We start from the raw sequence: 20,080 nt of genomic DNA on the forward strand, positions 1-20,080 counted from the left end.
GTAATGTCTCTGCTTTTTAATATGCTTTCTAGGTTGGTCATAACCTTCCTTCCAAGGAGTAAGCGTCTTTTAATTTCATGGCTGCAGTCACCATCAGCAGTGATTTTGGAGCCCAAAAAATAAAGTCTGACACTGTTTCCACTGTTTCCCCATCTATTTCCCATGAAGTGATGGGACCAGATGCCATGATCTTAGTTTTCTGAACGTTGAGCTTTAAGCCAACTTTTTCACTCTCCTCTTTCACTTTCATCAAGAGGTTCTTTAGTTCTTCTTCACTTTCTGCCATAAAGGTGGTGTCATCTGCATATCTGAGGTTATTGATATTTCTCCCAGCAATCTTGATTCCAGCTTGTGTTTCTTTCAGCCCAGTGTTTCTCATGATGTACTCTGCATATAAGTTAAATAAGCAGGGTGACAATATACAGCCTTGACGTACTCCTTTTCCTATTTGGAACCAGTCTGTTGTTCCATGTCCAGTTCTAACTGTTGCTTCCTGACCTGCATACAGGTGTCTCAAGAGACAGGTCAGATGGTCTGGTATTCCCATCTCTTTCAGAATTTTCCACATATGTATTTATTTCTTTCATGCATTGATTCTAGTGTTCAATATTTACCTTGTTAAATTGAATATTGCTGGGGAGGGGGCTCAGGATGGCAGCACTGAAAGATCCTGAACTCGCCTCCTCCCATGGAAACAACAAATCTATAACCGCATGTGGAATAATTCCGTCTGAAAGGGACCAGAAAATGATGAACAGAGTATCTATAATAATAAAGAATGAAAGGACACTTGGATTCCCTGAGGAGCGAGGGATCCAAACTCCATATCAGGTGCCCCAACCCTCCAATTCTGTACAGGAAAGATGAGGCCCCAAACACCTGGCTTTGAAAACCAACTGGGAATACATCCAGAAAAGCCCCTGAGCTACAGGGAATGGAAATCTGCTTTACAAGGGCTTGTATATAGACTCATCTAATAAAAAGCCAGTGTAAAAACACTAGATTAAAAAATGTGTGAGACATAGGTAAGGGCTTCCCCTGTGGCTCAGCAGTAAAGAATCCACCTGCAATGCAGAAGACTCAGAGACCTGGGTTCAATCCCTGGGTTGGGAAGATCCCCTGAAGAATGTCATGGTTACCCACTCCAGTAGTCTTGCTTGAAGAATCCCATGGACAGAGGAGCCTGGCAGGCTACAATCCATAGGTTCACAGGGTCTGACATGGTTGAAGCGACTGATCACACACATATACACACACACACACACAGAGGTGAAAAGAACCCACTTACTAGACTTGAAGCATCTGCTGGAGAGGAATACTCCCTGAGAACTGAGACAATGGTGGGGATCATTTTTATGACTTCAGGCTACCTTGCTAATACTGGCATTGGCAGGTACCATTTTGGAAATCACCATCTAACCTGTTAGCGCCAGTGCACAAGACTTGCTAAGAACCCCACCCACCCCTGCACCTCAGCCAAGTCTCATAGTCCACCAGGCCTGCAAATATTTGGGGAGCCAGCCCCAGCCACCAGCATACCACAGCAGCAGCCATAGCTCCACCTCAGTTGAAGGACATATAACCCACATAGGGGACATCCCTTGAATGGGAAGATTTAACATTTATAAATATATATGCACTCAACCAAAGGATACCATGATGTATGAAGTTAATATTAACAGACTTAAGGGAGAAATAGAAAGCAATACAATAGTAGTAGAGGACTTTATAACACTCCATTTACACTAATGAATAGATCATCTGTACAGAAAATCAATAAACATCAAATTAAATGATACATTAAATCTCATTGACTTAACTAGGTATATAGAGAATTTTCCTCCTAAAAACAGCAGAGTATAGATGCTTATCAAGTGCATATGGAACATTCTCTAAGAGAGACTACATGCTAGATAACAAAACAAGTCTGAATAAATTCAAGAATATTAAAATCATATCAAGCATCTTCTCCAACTACAATGGTATGAAATTGGAGATCAATCACAAGAAAAAAATGGAAAAAAACACAAATCTGGAGATTAAGCAATGTGCTACCGAATAACCAGCAGGTCATCAAAGGAGTCAAAGGCGAAATAAGAAACCTAGAGACAAAAGAGAATAGAAATTCAACATATCAAAATCTGTGGGATGTAGCAAAAGTGGTTCTGAGAGGAAGGTTCAGAGCAAAACAGGTCTGTCTCAAGAAACAAGAACAATTCCAAGCAAACAATCTAAATTTACACCGAAAGGAGCTAGAAGAAGAAAAACAAATGAAGGAAATAAAGATCAGAGTGGAAGTAAATGAAATAGAGTCTTAAAAAATAGAAAAGATCAATGAAACAAAGAGCTGTTTTTGAAAAAATGAACCAAATCAATAAGCTATTAGCTGGACTAACCAAGAAAAAGAGAGTGGGCTCAAATAAATAAAATCAGGAATGAAAGACAAGTTACAACTGATATTACAGAAATACAAAGGATCATAAGAGACTACTACAAGCAATTATACACCAACAAACAGGACAAAGTAAAAAAATGGATAAATTTCTATAAACATATAGTTTTCTAAGACTGAATCATTAAGAAGTAGAAAATCTGAATAGGCCCATTACCTAACAAGGAATTTGAAACAATAATCAAAAAGCTCCTAAGAACATATGCCCAGGACCAAACAGGTTCACTGGAAAATTCTAAAATACATTTAAAGCAACTTTAGTGCTTATTCTTCTCAAACTCTTCCAAAAAATCGAAAAGGTAAAAAACCTTCCAAATGCATTTTACAGAGCCAACATTATCCTAATTCCAAAAAGAGACAATGACATCATAAAAGAAAGAAAATTACAGGCCATTATCTTTGATGAACATTGATGGAAAACTCCTCAAGAAAATATTAACAAACCAAATGTAACAATATATTCAAAGGATCATACACCACGATAAGGTGGGATTTATTCTAAGGAAGCAGGGATCATTCAACATGTAGATCAGCCAACATGATATACTGCAATAACAAAATGAAGTATAAAATTATATGATCATCTCATTAGTTGGAAAAAAAGCATTTGACAAAATTCAACATCCATTTATGATAAAATCTTTCAACAAAGTGAGTATAGTGGGAATGTACTTCAACATAATGAGGCCATATATGACAAACCTATAGCTAACATCATACTCAACAGTGAAAAGCTGAGAGTGCTTCCTCAAAGATTAGGAACAAAACAAAGATGCCAACTCTTACTGCTTTTATTCAACAAAATATTGGATGTCCTATTCACAACAGCTATATAACAAAAAAATTTAAAAATGCATCCAAATTGGAAAGAAAGAAGTAAATCTGTCACTATTTACAGATGATGTGAGTTACTAAGTCTTTGTCCAACTCTTTTGCACCCCCATGGACTCTGTAGCCCACCAGGCTCCTCTGTCCGTGGGATTTCCCAGACAAGAAGACTGGAGTGGGTTACTATTTCCTTCTCCAGGTGATCTTCCCGACTCAGAGATTGAACCTATGTCTTCTGTACTGCTGGCAGATTCTTTACCACTGAGCCACTGGGGAAGAAAATTCTATATTGCACCAAAAAACTTTTGGAACTAATAAATGAATTCAGTAAAGTTACAGGATACAAAATCAATGTACAGAAATCTGGTGTTTTCATATACTAATAATGAACTGTGATAAAGGGAAATTAAGAAAATAATTCTATTTACAATTGCATCAAAAAGAATTAAATATTAGGAATAAATTTAACCAAGGAGATAAAAGACCTGTACACTGAAAGCTATGATATTAATGAAAGAAATTGAGCAAGATACAAAATATGGAAAGATATTTCATGTCCAGGGACTTCAGGAATTAATATTATTAAAGTATCTGTATTACCCAAAGCAATCCACAGATTTGGTGGAATCCTTATCAACATTTCAATGGCAAATTTCACAGAACTAGAAAAAATCATTCTAAAATTTGTATGGAAACACAGAAGACCCCTGTTATCCAAAATAAGGTTGAGCAAGAAGAGCAATGCTGGAGTTATCACACATCTTGATTTCAACCTATACTATGAAGCTATATTAATCAAAACTGTAAGATACTGGTGCAAATACAGACATAGATCAGTGGAACAGAATTGAGAGTCAAGGAATAAACCCACTCATCCATAGACAATTAATCTACAACAAAGAGCAAAGAACAACATACAGTGGAGAAAGGACAGTCTCTTCAATAAGTGATATAGGGAAAACTGAACAGTCACATACAAAAAAAATCAAATTAGACCATTGTCTTACACCATGCACAGAAATCAAGTCAAAGTGGATTAAAGACTTGAAGGTGAGACCTGAAACTATAAAATTCCTGGAAGAAAACATAAGCAGTAACTTCATTGATATTGGTCTTAACAATGTGTTTATGGATATGATTCCACAGGCAAGATAAAAAATAAACAGGACTAAATCAAACAGAAAGCCTTTGCATAGTGAAAGAAACTGTCATAGAAACAAATAGGCAACCTACAGAATGGGAGAATATATTTGCAAATTATATATGCAACAATGGGTTAATATCCAAGATATATTAATAACTCATAAAACTCAACAGGAAAGCAAGCAACCCAATTAAAAAATTAGAAAGAGGATCTGAATTGACATTTTGCTCAAAATGACCAATAGGCACATGGGAAAATGTTCAACATCAATAATTATCAGGTAAATGAAATCAAAATCACAATGAAATATCACCTCCCACCTATTAGAATGACATATCAAAAAGACAAGATATAGCAAAATGTTGAAGAGAATGTGGAGAAAAGGGAACCCTTGTACATTATTGGTGGTCTGTAAATTGGTGCAGCCATTATACAAAACAGTATGGAGATTCCTCAAAATAATTAAGAATAGAACTGCTATATGACCCACCTATTCTATTTGTGGACATTTATTTGAATATCACAAAAATGTGAAATCAAAAAAATTGATGCACCCTTCTGTTCATTGCAGCGTTGTTTACAATAGCCAAAATATGGAAACAATCTAAGCATTCAGCAAATACTACTCAGTCATTAAAAAGCATGAAATCCTGCCATTTGGACCTTCTTGAGGGTATTTTGCTAAGTGAAATAAATCAGATAAATAAAAGACAAGTAATGTATGATTTCACTTGTGGAATTAAAAAAAAAAAACAATGAACAAGCAAAAAATAAAAACAAACATAGATACAGAAAACAGATTAATTGTATCAGCCAGAGGAGAGGAGGAGTTGGAGGGTGGGGGAAACGGGTGATGGGGGTTAACTGTATGGTGATGGATGATAACTAGACTTAGAGTGGTGTAAGTCTATCTATACTATACTCTGTAGTGTATACAGATGTTGAACTATAATGCAGTACACTTGAAACTTATATAATAAAAATATTGTTGTTGGAATAACTTGTCATTTTTCATAGTGATATAGTTTTAGCAGCCTTTTTGTTAATTTCCTAAATTAATCCGGTATCTTCTGGTATCTTGAATTAACACCCTTTAAAACATGTAATTGATATGTTTGTACTCCTGAGAGTAGTATCTGAAATTTAAGCATCCCCTGGAAGGTGAAAACAGATTTAGTTGGCAATGATTAAGAGGTAGCAGAGTTGGTGGTAAGGTCACAGGGTGAGCTTTCTCTCCTGAATCTTCTTGCTTCTGACGTGTGGACCTTGGGACAAGTTACTTGACCGTTTCTGCCTTAGTTTCTCCCTGTGAGAGGAAGATATTGAGAGTTTACAACTGGTAGGAATGTGCTAAGGATTATACACATAAGAACTATGCACAGTGAACGTTCACTACTATTATTGTTAGTGTTAACAGAATGTGTGTTTCTTCAGTTTACGACAGTCCAATAGCAAATACTGCTTTTCACTAGCTTAACTATACTTGATTTATCAGCCCATTTTTCCTAATTGTTGTTTAGTCGCTGAGTCATGTCCGACTATTGGCAACCCCATGTAGTCTAGTCTGCGGCTCCTCTGTCCATGGGATGTTGCAGGCCAGAATACTGGAGTGGGTTGTCATTTCCTTCTCCAGGGAATCTTCCCAACCCAGGGACTGAACCCAGGTCTCCTGCGTTGCAGCAGTTGAGCCACCAGATAAGCCCCATTTATCCCAATACAGGAGATAAAACCAGAAAGTATTACTATTATTTGTTTTTAATCTTTTTCTTAGTGTAAAAGTTTACTTGCATATCTGTACAAACATGTATTGCAATTAGCAGTGATTTCATTTCCATGGATTTCTTAAAGACTCCAGTGTGCAGCAAGTTTGGGGGATGGGAATAAGAGACAACCTATAGCAAATGTTGCCTTTCAGTGTCATTGGAGAGGAAACCACAAGCACAGCTAAAAGACAAAGAATCGGGCATCAGGAAAGTCAGTTCTGGTTTGGATTCACTAGGTCTCAATCTGTAAGATGGGGCCAGTGCTGTCTGTTCTGCCAACTGCATATGGATCTTTCTAGGATTAAATGTTAGATTGGATTGAAAAACCTTTTCATAGAAAATTCCATAAAAATATTTAATATGCATCTGATGCAGGGAGGAAGCCAATTCGGACACCATGTTGGACATTGTTTCTTTGACTTGCTTTTCGTTGCTTTTGTTGTTATAATCATACTTAACAGCTTGTCTGGAGGACCCTGCTTCTTTGCCTGACTGTAGAGTGCCTTTGTTCAGCTCATAGAGAGATTAATTGCCCCAACCTACCTGGTGGCTCAGACAGTAAAGAATCCACCTGCAAGGCCAGAGACCTCGGTCTGATCCTTGGGTTGAGAAGATCCCCTAGAGAAGGGAACGACTTACCCACTCCAGTATTCTGGCCTGGAGAATTCCATGGACAGAGGAGTCTATCAGGCTACAGTCCATGGGGTAGCAAAGAGTCAGACATGACTGAGTGAATTTCACTTTCTTCACCTGTGAATAGAAGAGATTAATTCACCCCTTCCACAGGCTGGCTGGCCATGTCCTTGGAGATGTTTTGCAAGATTGAAGACCCTTTCACTTTACTTCCCCACTGTCTCTCCCTCTCTGTTCTGCCTTTTGCCTTTACTTCCTCATTGCTTCTTTCTCTCTGATCTATAAAAGAACCTGACATCCACACCCCAATGAGATGGCTATTTTGAGGCACTAGCCTCATCTTCTCAGTCTGCTGGCTCCCCAATCAAAGTCTCTTCTTGCCTCAACACTTTGTCTTTCGGATTCATTGGCCTGTTGTGTGGCGGGCAGAGTGAGCTTGGACCCGGTTAACACATCTTCTTGTAATAAGTTCTTATTTTGGCAAATTGAATATTCTAGCTAGTAAAAAGATTTTATAGCACTACATTAATGACCAATTAACATAAACTTAAAAATATGTTAAGAAGAAACTGAACACCTAAATCATGTGGCTATGTGGATGTAACGACACAACCTTTTCTTATTTATCCTTATGAAAGGTCTCTCTGGTTATGTGGACTAGATCTTCCCATCTAAATCTAATATCTCAGAAATTTCCAGAATAAATTCTGTCCATCATTTGCCCCTTTAGGCTTTTGAGCCCTTTGTTCTTTGTTATGGATCTCAGTGTAGATACAGTACCAATGTCACACAATGCTGATGCTCCTCTTCTAGAAATCAGATTAGGTCATCTCTGCCTAAAACCCTTCATCTGCTGCTCAGGGCCATCAGAACAAAGCCCAAATCCCATAATGGGATAAGGCCTGTAGTGATGTGGTCCTGTTGCTGGTGAATTTGAGGTTCTTTCTTCACTGTGAAAGAATTCAGGGATGAAGTACAGTGGTTAAGAAAGTAAAGTGAAAGTTTATTTAAACAAGGATACGCTCTTAGAGGGGGCTTCCCAGGTGGCTCAATGGTAAAGAATCTGCCTGCCAGTGCAGGAAACACAAGAGACTCGAGTTTGATCCCTGGGTAAGGAAGATCTCCTGGAATAGGAAGTGGCAACCCACTCCAGTATTCTTGCCTGGAGAATCCCATGGACAGAGGAGTCTGGCAGGCTACCGTCCATGGGTCACAAAGAGTCGTACTGAACTGAGCAAGTGGGCACATATGCACATGCTCTCAGGGAGAGCTGGCAGGCAGGTGAGGAATTGCTGCTCTGGGTTTCTTTGGCAAGCAGGTTATGAGGGGTGTACAAAGAAAGGGATGGGGAAGGAGTTCGTTCACTGGGGAAGGAGTGTCATTCCTAGGTCTCTGTAGACAACTGTCATTTCTAGGCCTCTGTAGATGCGTGTTTCACCTTTTCTCCTCACCCAGTTCACTCTTGCTCTTCCTCAGATGTCAATTTCATTGTGCCTCCCTTGGGGCATCCTTATCTCCCTCTCTGTTTCTGCTTGCTGCTTCTTCCTGTGGAGTTGGCTGATCATATCATACCTTCTCAGTCCTGCTCACCTTCTTCTTGTAGCCATTTCTTCTCATTTAGAGTTTCTGAATCAGCCCAATGAATATGGAGTTTGCGTTTTGACCTGTGGCAATCACTACATACATTAACCTTTAAACAGATACGTCTTCAAAGATCCCTCAAGAATTATTCACTGCCTCAGACTGTTCATTGGTATGAAAAATCTTTATTGTAGGTTTTATTGTAGATCTGTACAAACTGATGAAGGTATTGAAGTTTGTAAACGTTATCATTTTTAATTAATTAGAAATCATTTTGCTGTTCACATACAGAAATGTTGTTTAATAAATGATCTATGTTGTAAGTGTGCTGAATAAGCAGCTCCATTTTACGTTTATGCCTTATTAGTAGTGGGTGCCGTGGATTTGGGTTTGGGTCTCATATCTCCAAAATCACTGCAGATGGGGACTACAGACTTGAAATTACAAGGTGCTTGCTCTTTGGAAAAAAAGCTATGACCAACCTAGACAGCATACTGAAAAGCAGAGACATTACTTTGCCAACAAAGGTCCATCTAGTCAAAGCTATGGTTTTTCCAGTAGTCATGTATGGATGTGAGAGCTGGACTATCAAGAAGGCTGAGTGCCAAAAAATTGATGATTTTGAACTGTGGTGTTGGATTGTAGAAGACTCTTGAGAGTTCCTTGGACTGCAAGGGGATCAAATCAGTCAGTCCTTAAGGAAATCAATCCTGAATGTTCATTGGAAGGACTGACGCTGAATCCAAAGCTCTGTTAGTTTGGCCACCTGATGCAAACAGCCGACTCATTAGAAAAGACTCTGATGCTGGGAAAGATTGAAGGCAGGAGGAGAAGGGGGTGACAGAGGCAGGATGGTTTGATGGCATCACTAACTCAATGGACATGAGCTTGAGCAAGCTCTAAGAGATGGTGAAGGACAGGGAAGCCTGGCATGCTGCAGTCTGTGGGGTAGCAACAAGTTGGACACAACTGAGCAACTGAACAACAGCAGCTCACCTCTGCCACTTGCCAGCTTTGAGATCTGGAGTGAATACCTCCTTCAGCCTCACTCACAAGATGGGGACAAGTTTGGACTCACAGTACTGGTATGTGGATTAAATGAAATGATAAAGTCACTTAGCACAGTGACTGATATATATTAAATGCACTGTGTACCTCCTATTTTTAATGTGCATGCACACATGCTAAGTTGCTTCTGCTGCTGCTGCTGCTAAGTCGCTTCAGTCGTGTCCGACTCTGTGCGATCCCCTAGATGGCAGCCCACCAGGCTCCCCCGTCCCTGGGATTCTCCAGGCAAGAACACTGGAGTGGGTTGCCATTTCCTTCTCCAATGCATGAAAGTTGTGTCCAACTCTGTCAGACTCTACGGAATGTACACTACCAGGTTCCGCAGGTTCTTTACCACTAGTGCCACATGGGAAGCCCATTTTTAATGAATTGAAACTAACCTGGAACTTAAACAACAAGCAAGAGTGATAATCACCAAAACTGAATTTTTGCTTTATATGTAGAAAGAATAAGAATTGGTGCCTCTGACTAAATTCATTGCAGCAGCAATATAAATTAGCCCCTCTGATTAAATTAATGAAGCCTAAATTCATTGACCTTTGACCCTGAAGGGATGTGACATTTTGCAAGTCAGATAACATTTCTGGGCTTATTTTTATTCACCTGTGAAACTACTTGAACTGTTTTGATCCCTTTCAATTCTATCTTTGATTTTCAGAATGGTTAAGAGAACTGAAATCATATCCCCCTTTCCTTTCTCTGTCAGTACACTGTTCTATGTGTGATAATCTAAGTAAATATTTCTTTGTAAGTAGCATGCTAAATTAAGAGTTTAAAACTTCAAGAAGAAATTTTACCACAGGTACTGGGGTATTGAAAGTCAATTTGGGCTTCTGAGTAGATTGAACTTAGAAATTGTTCATTGTCTTAAAATAGCTCCTTCCTTTTAGAATATGCATTTGAAAATCAAAGATGACACCAAAAGATAGTTCTGCTTCTCTATAGAATGCCACTGGTTATTGATGTTTAGAGGAGGCAATTTATGGGTTCAAAGAGAGTGCATCAAAGAGAGAAACTGAAGACTGCTTAAATTTCTTTTGTTGTTTTTGTTAATCTTTTCATCTTTTCTAATATGAGCAAAGTCTTTGTGACTTTGGTCAACTGAGATCTTTTCTCTCTCTGTTTCAAAGAGAATCAAGATTTCTAAACTCCTGAAAATCTCTGGATTCAAATTCTTTTTCTTTCTTTCTGCTTTTGGTCATATTATGTGACTGTGGAAAATTCTTAGATGGAAATGCCAGACCACTTTGCCTGCCTTCTGAGAAACCTGTATGCAGGTCAAGAAGCAACAGTTAGAATACTGGACATGGAACAATAGACTGGTTCCAAATTGGGAAAGGAGCACTTAAAGCTTTATATTGTCACCCTGTTTATTTAAATTATATGCAGAGTACATCATGCAAAATGCTGGGCTGGATGAAGAACAAGCTGGAATCAAGATTGCCAGGAGAAATAACAATAACCTCAGATATGCAATGACATTACCTTTATGGCAAAAGGGGAAGAGGAACTAAAGAACCTCTTAATGAAAGTGAAAGAGGAGAGTGAAAAAGCTGGCTTAAAACTCACCATTCAAAAAACTAAGATCATGGCATCCAGTCCCATCACTTCGTGGCAAATAGATGGGGAAAAAGTGGAAACAGTGACAGACTTTATTTTTTGGGCTCCAAAATCACTGTAGATGGTGACTGCAGCCATGAAATTAAAAGATGCTTGCTCCTTGAAAGAAAACCTATAACCAACCTAGACAGCATATTAAAAAACAGAGATTTTTCTTTGCTGACAAAGGTCCATCTAATCAAAGGTATGGTTTTCCCAGTAGTCATGTATGAATGTGAGAGTTGGACCATAAAGAAAGCTGAGCACTGAAGAGTTGATGCTTTTGAACTGTGGTGTTGGAGAAGACTCTCGAGAGTTCCTTGGACTACAAGGAGATCAAACCAGTCAGTCCTAAAGGAAATCAATCCTAAATGTTCATTGGAAGGACTGATGTTGAAGCTGAAGCTCCAATACTTTGGCCACCTGATGAGAACTGACTCTTTGGAAAAGACCTTGATGCTGGGAAAGATTGAAGGCAGGAAGATAAGGGGACAACAGATGATGAGATGGTTGGATGGCATCACCAACTTAATGGACATGAGCTTGAGCAAGTTCTTGGAGTTGGTGATGGACAGGGAAGCCTGGCATGAACTGACTGACACACTGATGTGACTATTAATCTTTTTCATTACCTTGAAGGAGCAAAGAGAGATTAAGTTAGTATGACAGGTATTACTGAAGTAATTTTGTTTATAGTTTTTAAATAATTTGTTGGTATATTATTAAACGGTAATAACTTATAGCTGAGATGTTTGCCACTGCAGCTGTTGTTTAGGCAAAAAATTAGGAGGTTTTTGAGAAGAACTGGAAAATCTAATGTAATATTCTCATGTAAACCACCAAGACTCTTTCAACTTGCTGTCAACATTCCAAGCTGTGAGTTTTTAATTTGTATCCAGTCTAGTACTGGAGGGTAAGGAAAATACAAAGAAAAGAGGTTGAGCAGAGGCATATAAGTATATTTAAAATTTTATTTGAGTCCATAAGCATTTATTGATCATCTTGCTATGATATATCAGCTATCTATTAACACAATAATTCTATGTTAACAAAGTTCAATGACTTAAAATAATAAGCATTCATTTTACCCTCAAGTTTATTGGTTGGTGACTTTGTTAACAGACTCAGATCTGCATGCAGGGAATGAGTGCTGTTAGAAGGGGAATAGTTGCTCTAATCAAAAAGCCGGCAGTCTGGGGGAAAGGTGGACTCATGTCCCAAAACCATCTCTGAAGTTTCTGTGTGGCCATGAAAGACTTTCAAGGGAAAAAGGGGAAGTAATCTCAGTTGATCATTGAGATAGGTGGTTAGAGTCATCACCATCCCCCACTGTGTGCAGGCTTGTTGACTCCTTGTGTGATCTTTTTTTAGATGCTATGTTATTCTCACAGTTTATTTGTGAGATCCCTGAAGGGGATGCTGGGGAAGAGATCTGGTCATCTGTTAGTTACATATTATTCATTTCTATTTCTTTGATCTAAGGAAAGAACCGACAGATTAAGCAAAGTATTCTGTGATCAAAAATTTGAAACGTGTGTCTGGGCCAGAGTTTAGTTAAAATGTAGCTTTGGAGAAGGCAATGGCACCCCACTCCAGTACTCTTGCCTGGAAAATCCTATGGATGGAGGAGTGTGGTAGGCTGCAGTCCATGGGGTCGCTAAGAGTCGGACATGACCGAGTGACTTCACTTTCACTTTTCACTTTCATGCATTGGAGAGGGAAATGGCAACCCACTCCAGTGTTCTCGCCTGGAGAATCCCAGGGACAGGGGAGCCTGGTGGGCTGCCATCTATGGGGTCGCACAGAGTCGGACACGACTGAAGCAACTTAGCAGTAGCAGTAGCAAAGTGACAAGACAAAAAGGACCTCCTGCAGAGAAATCTTTCCTGCAAAGAGCCCTTTCCTAAAAAAAAAAAAAAAAAAAAAGCAGCTCACAGCTTTGTCCTGGTCTCAGCTGAGATCTCTCAATGGGATTTGAGGACTGAGTAGCTATAGAGGGTAACTTCAGGAATAAGACCCATTTAGCTCTGAATATTTGAACATGATTAACTAAGGAGGTAGATGTTAGTAGTTAGTAATTTTGCAGTCAGAAAAATTAGGGCATGGGGAGCACAGTTTAGAACATTTATTTTGGATAGTCTTGCTCTTTTGCTTTTATTTTCCTAACATCAGAAATTGTTAAAAATACAGAACTTGATAATGCTACTACCCCAGACTAATGTTAAAGTATTTTTTTTAATGTGCAACAGCAAATTATCAAAGGTCTACCTAAAAGTGAAGGAATCATCTTTTTGCTTCACCTTAATATTTGTTTCACCTTTATCACTTGGTGTTTGTTCCTTTTAAATTTTTCAGTAATTTTTCTGTTTTTCTTTAGTTGTCATCTTTGATGTCATCAGTTGGTGAGAACATCCAAGGATCATAGTATTTTGGACCTGAAAGGGACCTTGAAACCATTTAGTCAACTATCACTGATGTAGGAAGGAGATGAAGCCCCTGTAGATTTGTACCAACTAATGTGAGAGATTAGCTGGAAGCACAGGGATAGAATCCTGGACTCTTGCTTCCTATTCTAGTGGTTTCTTCAGTGGTTCAGTTTTGTTGTTGGCATGTTCTCTGGCTTTGCAGGGAAAATGGTGGAGAATTTAACTGAAGTTGAAAATGATCAATGATGACATTTTCATAGTTCTTTGTGTTTGTAAGGTACACTCAGCTATATTAGCCTGTGATTGAAATGAGTAGCTGAGGTAATCTGATATTATGGTTAAGTATTAGTTCTAATTTTTCAGTATCTTCTTCTGTTGAAAAGGAGTTATAATGTTCTTCCTCAAGGAATTGTTGAAATTACAAAGAAATTGTAAAGGGATTAGTACATTTATATCACTTATATTTGTGTCTGACATGTTGTTTACTATTTTTTACTATTGTTATTATTTGTTGTTGTTTGGTTCTAATTCACAGATATTGTGGACTAAGGGGGAAAAATTCTACTATCCAGTTTTTATAGTAGGAAGGAGAGGAAAAGGAGTTGCAGAAAATTCAGCTCTCTGTATGAACTTAGGAATCTCAGCCTCTGACCTAGTGTTTACCAAAAAAGGTGACCATGTCATTTTGGCTCATTTTCTCATTTAATTTTGATCAACAGCTGGAAATGGAGATCTTGAAAGGTCATTTTTTTCAACCACTGTTCTCTGTGTCATCCTAGGCTTTCATTGCTTTGGGTAATTTATTTGGTAAATTAAATTGGTACTTTATTATTTGGTACTTTCTTATGGAAATAGAATTTTTCGTGGAGGAAAAATTTCCAAACAAAGGGGCTCTTTTAAATATATCTCACTGAACTAGCCATCATATTGAGCTTTCAGTGAAACAAAATACCAATTACTTAAGTATGACTTCTAAAACCCTGTGATTTGTTTTATAGAGAGGAAACCACTCCTAATTTTTCCACTGTGTTAAAATAAACAAGCAACAGGGGGAACCTGAGAAGTGTAGTTTCTAAAAACAGGCCAATCCAAGAAGGGCTTTTTCATTCAGACGTGTTGCCACTGCAGCCCTTTTCCTTCCCACACTGTCATTCCCTTTGCCTTCCTGCTGCCAATTATCCACATATTGTCAAGGAATAGTAGAAATATCCAGGGTTGGTCTGTGTTGAATTGGTCTGAAAATGATAGTGATGGTAGAAGCAAAACTAAGGAAAGGCCCAGAGCAGTGCTTTAACCTTTTTGGAATCACAGACCCGAGCTGACACTGAAGATCAAAGCCAAGGACTTTGCCTCAGGGAAATGCACAGATGCAAACATACATGAAATCTCGTGTACAGTTTCAGGAGGTGATGAACTCTCTCAAGCCCATTTTAAGGTGGAAGAGATCACCAGTGTCATAAAAGCTGACAGTATCACTGAACTTCCTCCTCGCTGGCTCTCTTTTGGGGGCTAATGGAGAACAAAGGATTTAAACATCGTGCTTGGGGGTGCATCCAGTCCAGAGCTTGCTAAAAGGTGACTGTGAATTGCTTTTTGGAAAAAGAAAAGGAAAGCAAGAAGGAAGGGATCTGCCTCGGAGTGACACCGTTTACTCCTTACAGAGCCACTTGGACACATTTAGCTCTTACAAAATGGGAAGCACATGTATTTTGTAAGGAGTCAAGTTAGACAATTCTTTGTGAGATACTAACCCACTCAGGTCTTACAAATGAAGCTTTCTCCTTATAGAACATCCTTACTGTATGAAGATAACACATTCATATACAGATTTTAAGAAATTCTTGAGGAGGATCACTTTGAGGAAAAATTAGACTAAAAAAAGTCAATGAAAAAAGTGAAAAAGGGCCAGGGAAATAAGGATGAGGTGGGAAATGTTTGCTGGATTATGTGGTTTGATTTTTTCCCTACAGTTTGTATTTTAAAATAAAGAAATTTGCCTGTAGGTGAAAAAGACTTGCTTTAAGTTTTCCTGGGGAAGTTTGTTGTTGACAGCCTCCTCTTCCTTCCCTTTGATCATCTTTATTAAAACCAGCCAATCACATGTCTTCTGTGTGGATATATAGCGCTTCCACTTTGTACAAGCGGCAGGTGCAGACTCCACCCAACTTGCTGCCCCTAAAGAAGTGGCATTCTCATTACCTGGTTTGGTTCCAAGGGTCACAGGCACATGAAGTAATTTTCCGTTGCATATTCATGAGCTCTGGTCTGACCATTGATGCTTAATAACTTTGTTTTTGTCTTGTTGTTGTTTAGTCACTCGGTCCTGACTGACTCTTTTGCAACCCCATGGACTGTAGTCTACCAGGCTCCTCCGTCCATGGGATTTCCAGGCAAGAATACTGGAGTGGGTTGCCATGCTCTCCTCCAGTATATCTTCCTGAGCCAGGGATTGAACCTGCATCTCCTGCATTGCCAGGCAGATTCTTTACTATTGAGCCACCGGGGAAGCCCAATAACTTTAACTTTGTTACCTTGGATAAGTTACTTAACCTCATACAACCTTAGGATCTTTTTTTTAGGGGTAAAACATTTGTGAGATGTTCTGTGGGTAAAAGACATTGTCCCTCTCAAGTTACATTCAGTAGGCAAATGAACTCTTATTTTGTTTAGGATCATCCCTGTGACTAGTGTCATCATATATTAATAGTTGCCAGAATGCCTCTGTTATTTGGGGTTAAATAGGATAGTAATATTTATAGCTAACTGTGCTAGGTTGTATTCCTTGTATTATTGTACAACTTATTATTTTTCACAACTTTCCTGTGAAGTTGACACTACTCTTATCCCCTCTTTTATAAATGAGAAAAATAGATATGCAAAATGATTAAAAAAACACTTTTCCAAAATCTTCCAGACAGGAAGAAGCAGAGCTGGGGATTGAAACCTGCATGATCTGCTCCAGAAACCACGCTCTTGGCGGTGATCCTTCCAAACTTCTTTTGAGCTAGAGCCTATTCACATTGAAAAGAAAATGTTATATGTAGTGGACTCTGACACTTATTTAATATGCTTTTTCTTTTCTGTTTCAGGTATCTGACAGCAAGCAGCAATAGAAATTTCCTGCTTACCATGAGACCCTTCTTAAAAAGGGCCACTTTGGTCATAAGTTATGTAAGTACATATATGCTTTTGAAATATCTAATAAGAAATATTTTACTTTAATTTGACTCAGAGACATGATCCAGATTGTTTAATAGAATCAGCAATCGAGCCTAACAATATGATCTTAAGATCAAACAGTTTACATACCATAAATGTTACAAAGCCTTGGAATGTACTTATGGAAGCATTCTAGGGATATGTGAGTTCAGTGACACCAACAGCATGAACTGTACTTTGTGAGTCCTTTTTAGGCTGCTGGTGCTGAGTTGTTTCTGCAAAACAAACCTGGCTGTATCAATTATCTGTTCCTGCATTACAAAACACCCAAAATGTAGTGGCTTAAAACAAAACCACCATATTAGCTGCCCTAAATGCTTTAGTTTGGGTTACATCCAGCTGGCTGGTTCTTCTGTATTTTTGGCTGGGGTTACTCAAGCAAGTTTGTGCAGTTATGAGTCAAAGCAGGTAACCTCTCTGTGATAACTCATCCTCTTGGGCCTCTCTCTGTGGCTACTCTCTCTAGCTGGATGGACAGGATCTTTTTACAACCTGACAGCTGGATTCTAGAACAAACTAAATGTTGCAACACCTGTGAAGTTTCCACTAGATTCTTTTGTTCAATGCAAGTCACAAGACCAGATTTAAAAAAAGGGGAAGTTGACTCAGCTCTTGATAGGAAGAGCAAATAGAAAGTGAATACAGAAAAGATAAGGGTTCTTGGTCCTGATCCTCAGTGACTATCACATTGGTCATCTTCTTACACAGTTGAATGCTTCTATTCAAAGAAATTAGGAGATCAGTCTCTTATGCTGTTGCTGTTTTTCATAAATTCTAAGTCCAGATTTATAATAAAGTTTGATAAGAAACTTATGAAAATGTTTTTGAATTGTAATATTAACAATTAATGATATTTTAAATCAACATTAAGACATGTTTAAGCACTGCAGATGGCGATTGCAGCCATGAAATTAAAAGACTCTTGCTCCTTGGAAGAAAACCTATAACCAACCTAGACAGCATATTAAAAAGCAGAGACATTACTTTGCCAACAAAGGTCCATCTGTTCAAAGCTATGGTTTTTCCAGTAATCATGTATGGATGTGAGAGTTGGACTATAAAGAAAGCTGAGCACCGAAGAATTGATGCTTTTGAACTGTGGTGTTGGAGAAGACTCTTGAGAGTCCCTTGGACTGCAAGGAGATCCAACCAGTCCATCCTAAGGAAATCAGTCCTGAATATTCATTGGAAGGACTGATGTTGAAGCTGAAACTTCAATACTTTGGCCACCTGATGCGAAGAACTGACTCAACGGAAAAGACCCTGATGCTGGGAAAGATTGAAGGCATGAGGAGAAGGGGATGATACAGGATGAGATGGCTGGATGGCATCACCAATGTGATGGACATGAGTTTGAGTAGGCTCTGGGAGTTGGTGAAGGACAAGGAAGCCTGGCGTGCTGCAGTCCATGGGGTTGCAAACAGTTGGACACAACTGAGAAATTGAACTGAACTGAAGCAAGAAGGTGTGCAAAAACTGAATGAGATGGAGAGCTTTGACTGGACAATTTCAGCAAAAAGGGCAGAAGATTTCTCTAAAGAATGCCCCAGTATCTTTGCATAGAATAAAGACAATTCTACTTTCATTTCAGAAGTGATTTATATTCTTCATGTTGTTTGGGAATGCAAGAACTTGACATTACTGCTGTGATGCCCTGTACTTCCTGCTATAGGGCAGTTCATTCATTTAGGCAGTTAAGGGAGAGGTAAAAAAGCTTTTCATAAGTCTCTTGAGTGTTAATTGCCTTCAGTTCAAAACTATCTATATGCCAAAGTAGTGTATTTTGGGATGATACATTCTGTTACCCTTCAGTAGTTTAGGGAATTCATATTCTTTCAGAAGACTTTTCCTGTTACGTTTATAGTTGACATTTTCCATTGCAATATCTTTAAATTTTTAAATTTAGTTTATGTGAGTGTTAATTAAAATGATTTTTAATTTCTTCTTAGGTATTATTTACTGCTGATATACTTTTGACTGACACAATATGTTCATTTTAGATTTTTGGATTTGGGGTCACTTATATAAAAAAGCAGAAGCGAGGCCTTACAGATAGCTGGGAAGAGAAGAGAAGTGAAAAGCAAAGGAGAAAAGGAAAGATATTCCCATCTGAATGCAGAGTTCCAAAGAATAGCAAGGGAAGATAAGAAAGCCTTCCTCAGCGATCAGTGCAAAGAAATGGAGGAAAACAACAGACTGGGAAAGACTAGAGATCTCTTCAAGAAAATTAGATACCAAAGGAACATTTCATGCAAAGATAGGCTCGATAAAGGACAGAAATGGTATGGACCTAACAGAAGCAGAAGATATTAAGAAGAGGTGGCAAGAATACACAGAAGAACTGTACAAAAAAGATCTTCACCACCCAGATAATCACGATGGTGTGATCACTCACCTAGAGCCAGACATCCAGGAATGTGACGTCAAGTGGGCCTTAGAAAGCATCACTACAAACAAAGCTAGTGGAGGTGATGGAATTCCAGTTGAGCTATTTCAAATCCTCAAAGGTGATGCTGTGAAAGTGCTGCACTCAATATGCCAGCAAATATGGAAAACTCAGCAGTGGCCACAGGACTGGAAGAGGTCAGTTTTCGTTCCAATCCCAAAGAAAGGCAATGCCAAAGAATGCTCAAACTACCGCACAATTGCACTCATCTCACATGCTAGTAAAGTAATGCTCAAAATTCTCCAAGCCAGGCTTCAGCAATACGTGAACCATGAACTTCCAGATGTTCAAGCTGGTTTTAGAAGAGACAGAGGAACCAGAGATCAAATTGCCGATATCCGCTGGATCATCAAGAAAGCAAGAGAGTTCCAGAAAAACATCTATTTCTGCTTTATTGACTATGCCAAAGCCTTTGACTGTGTGGATCACAATAAACTGTGGAAAATTCTTCAAGAGATGGGAATACCAGACCATCTGATCTGTCTCTTGAGAAGCCTGTATGCAGGTCAGGAAGCAACAGTTAGAACTGGACATGGAACAACAGCCTGGTTCCAAATAGGAAAAGGAGTATGTCAAGGCTGTATATTGTCACCCTGCTTATTTAACTTATATGCAGAGTACATCGTGAGAAATGCTGGGCTGGAAGAAACATAAGCTGGAATCAAGATTGCCGGGAGAAATATCAATAACCTCAGATATGCGGATGACACCACTCTGATGGCAGAAAGTGAAGAAGAACTAAAGAGCCTCTTGATGAAGGTGAAAGAGGAAAGTGAAAAAGTTGGCTTAAGGCTTAACGTTCAGTAAACTAAGATCATGGCATCTGGTCCCATCACTTCATGGGAAATAGATGGGGAAACAGTGGAAACAGTGTCAGACTTTATTTTTTTGGGCTCCAAAATCACCACTGGTGGTGACTGC

General features: G+C 38.8%; 1 protein-coding gene across 5 annotated transcripts in view; it reads left to right on the forward strand.

The window, feature by feature from the left end:
• The window catches only part of TMTC1 (transmembrane O-mannosyltransferase targeting cadherins 1), a 297,505-nt gene that overhangs the window by 112,785 nt on the left and 164,640 nt on the right, over window positions 1-20,080 (forward strand). For 4 of the 5 annotated variants that reach the window (XM_081591728.1, XM_081591729.1, XM_081591730.1 and 1 more), the window contains one exon: window positions 16,584-16,665. The exons of the other annotated variant lie outside the window; for it this stretch is intronic. In XM_081591728.1, the coding sequence (XP_081447854.1) occupies window positions 16,584-16,665 (82 nt within the window). The remainder of the gene's footprint in view (window positions 1-16,583; window positions 16,666-20,080) is intronic. 5 annotated transcript variants of the gene reach the window in all.

The sequence above is a fragment of the Giraffa tippelskirchi genome, chromosome 4 (assembly GCF_054371585.1).
Source record: "Giraffa tippelskirchi isolate mGirTip1 chromosome 4, T2T-mGirTip1v1.2.pri, whole genome shotgun sequence".
NCBI lineage: Eukaryota > Metazoa > Chordata > Mammalia > Artiodactyla > Giraffidae > Giraffa > Giraffa tippelskirchi.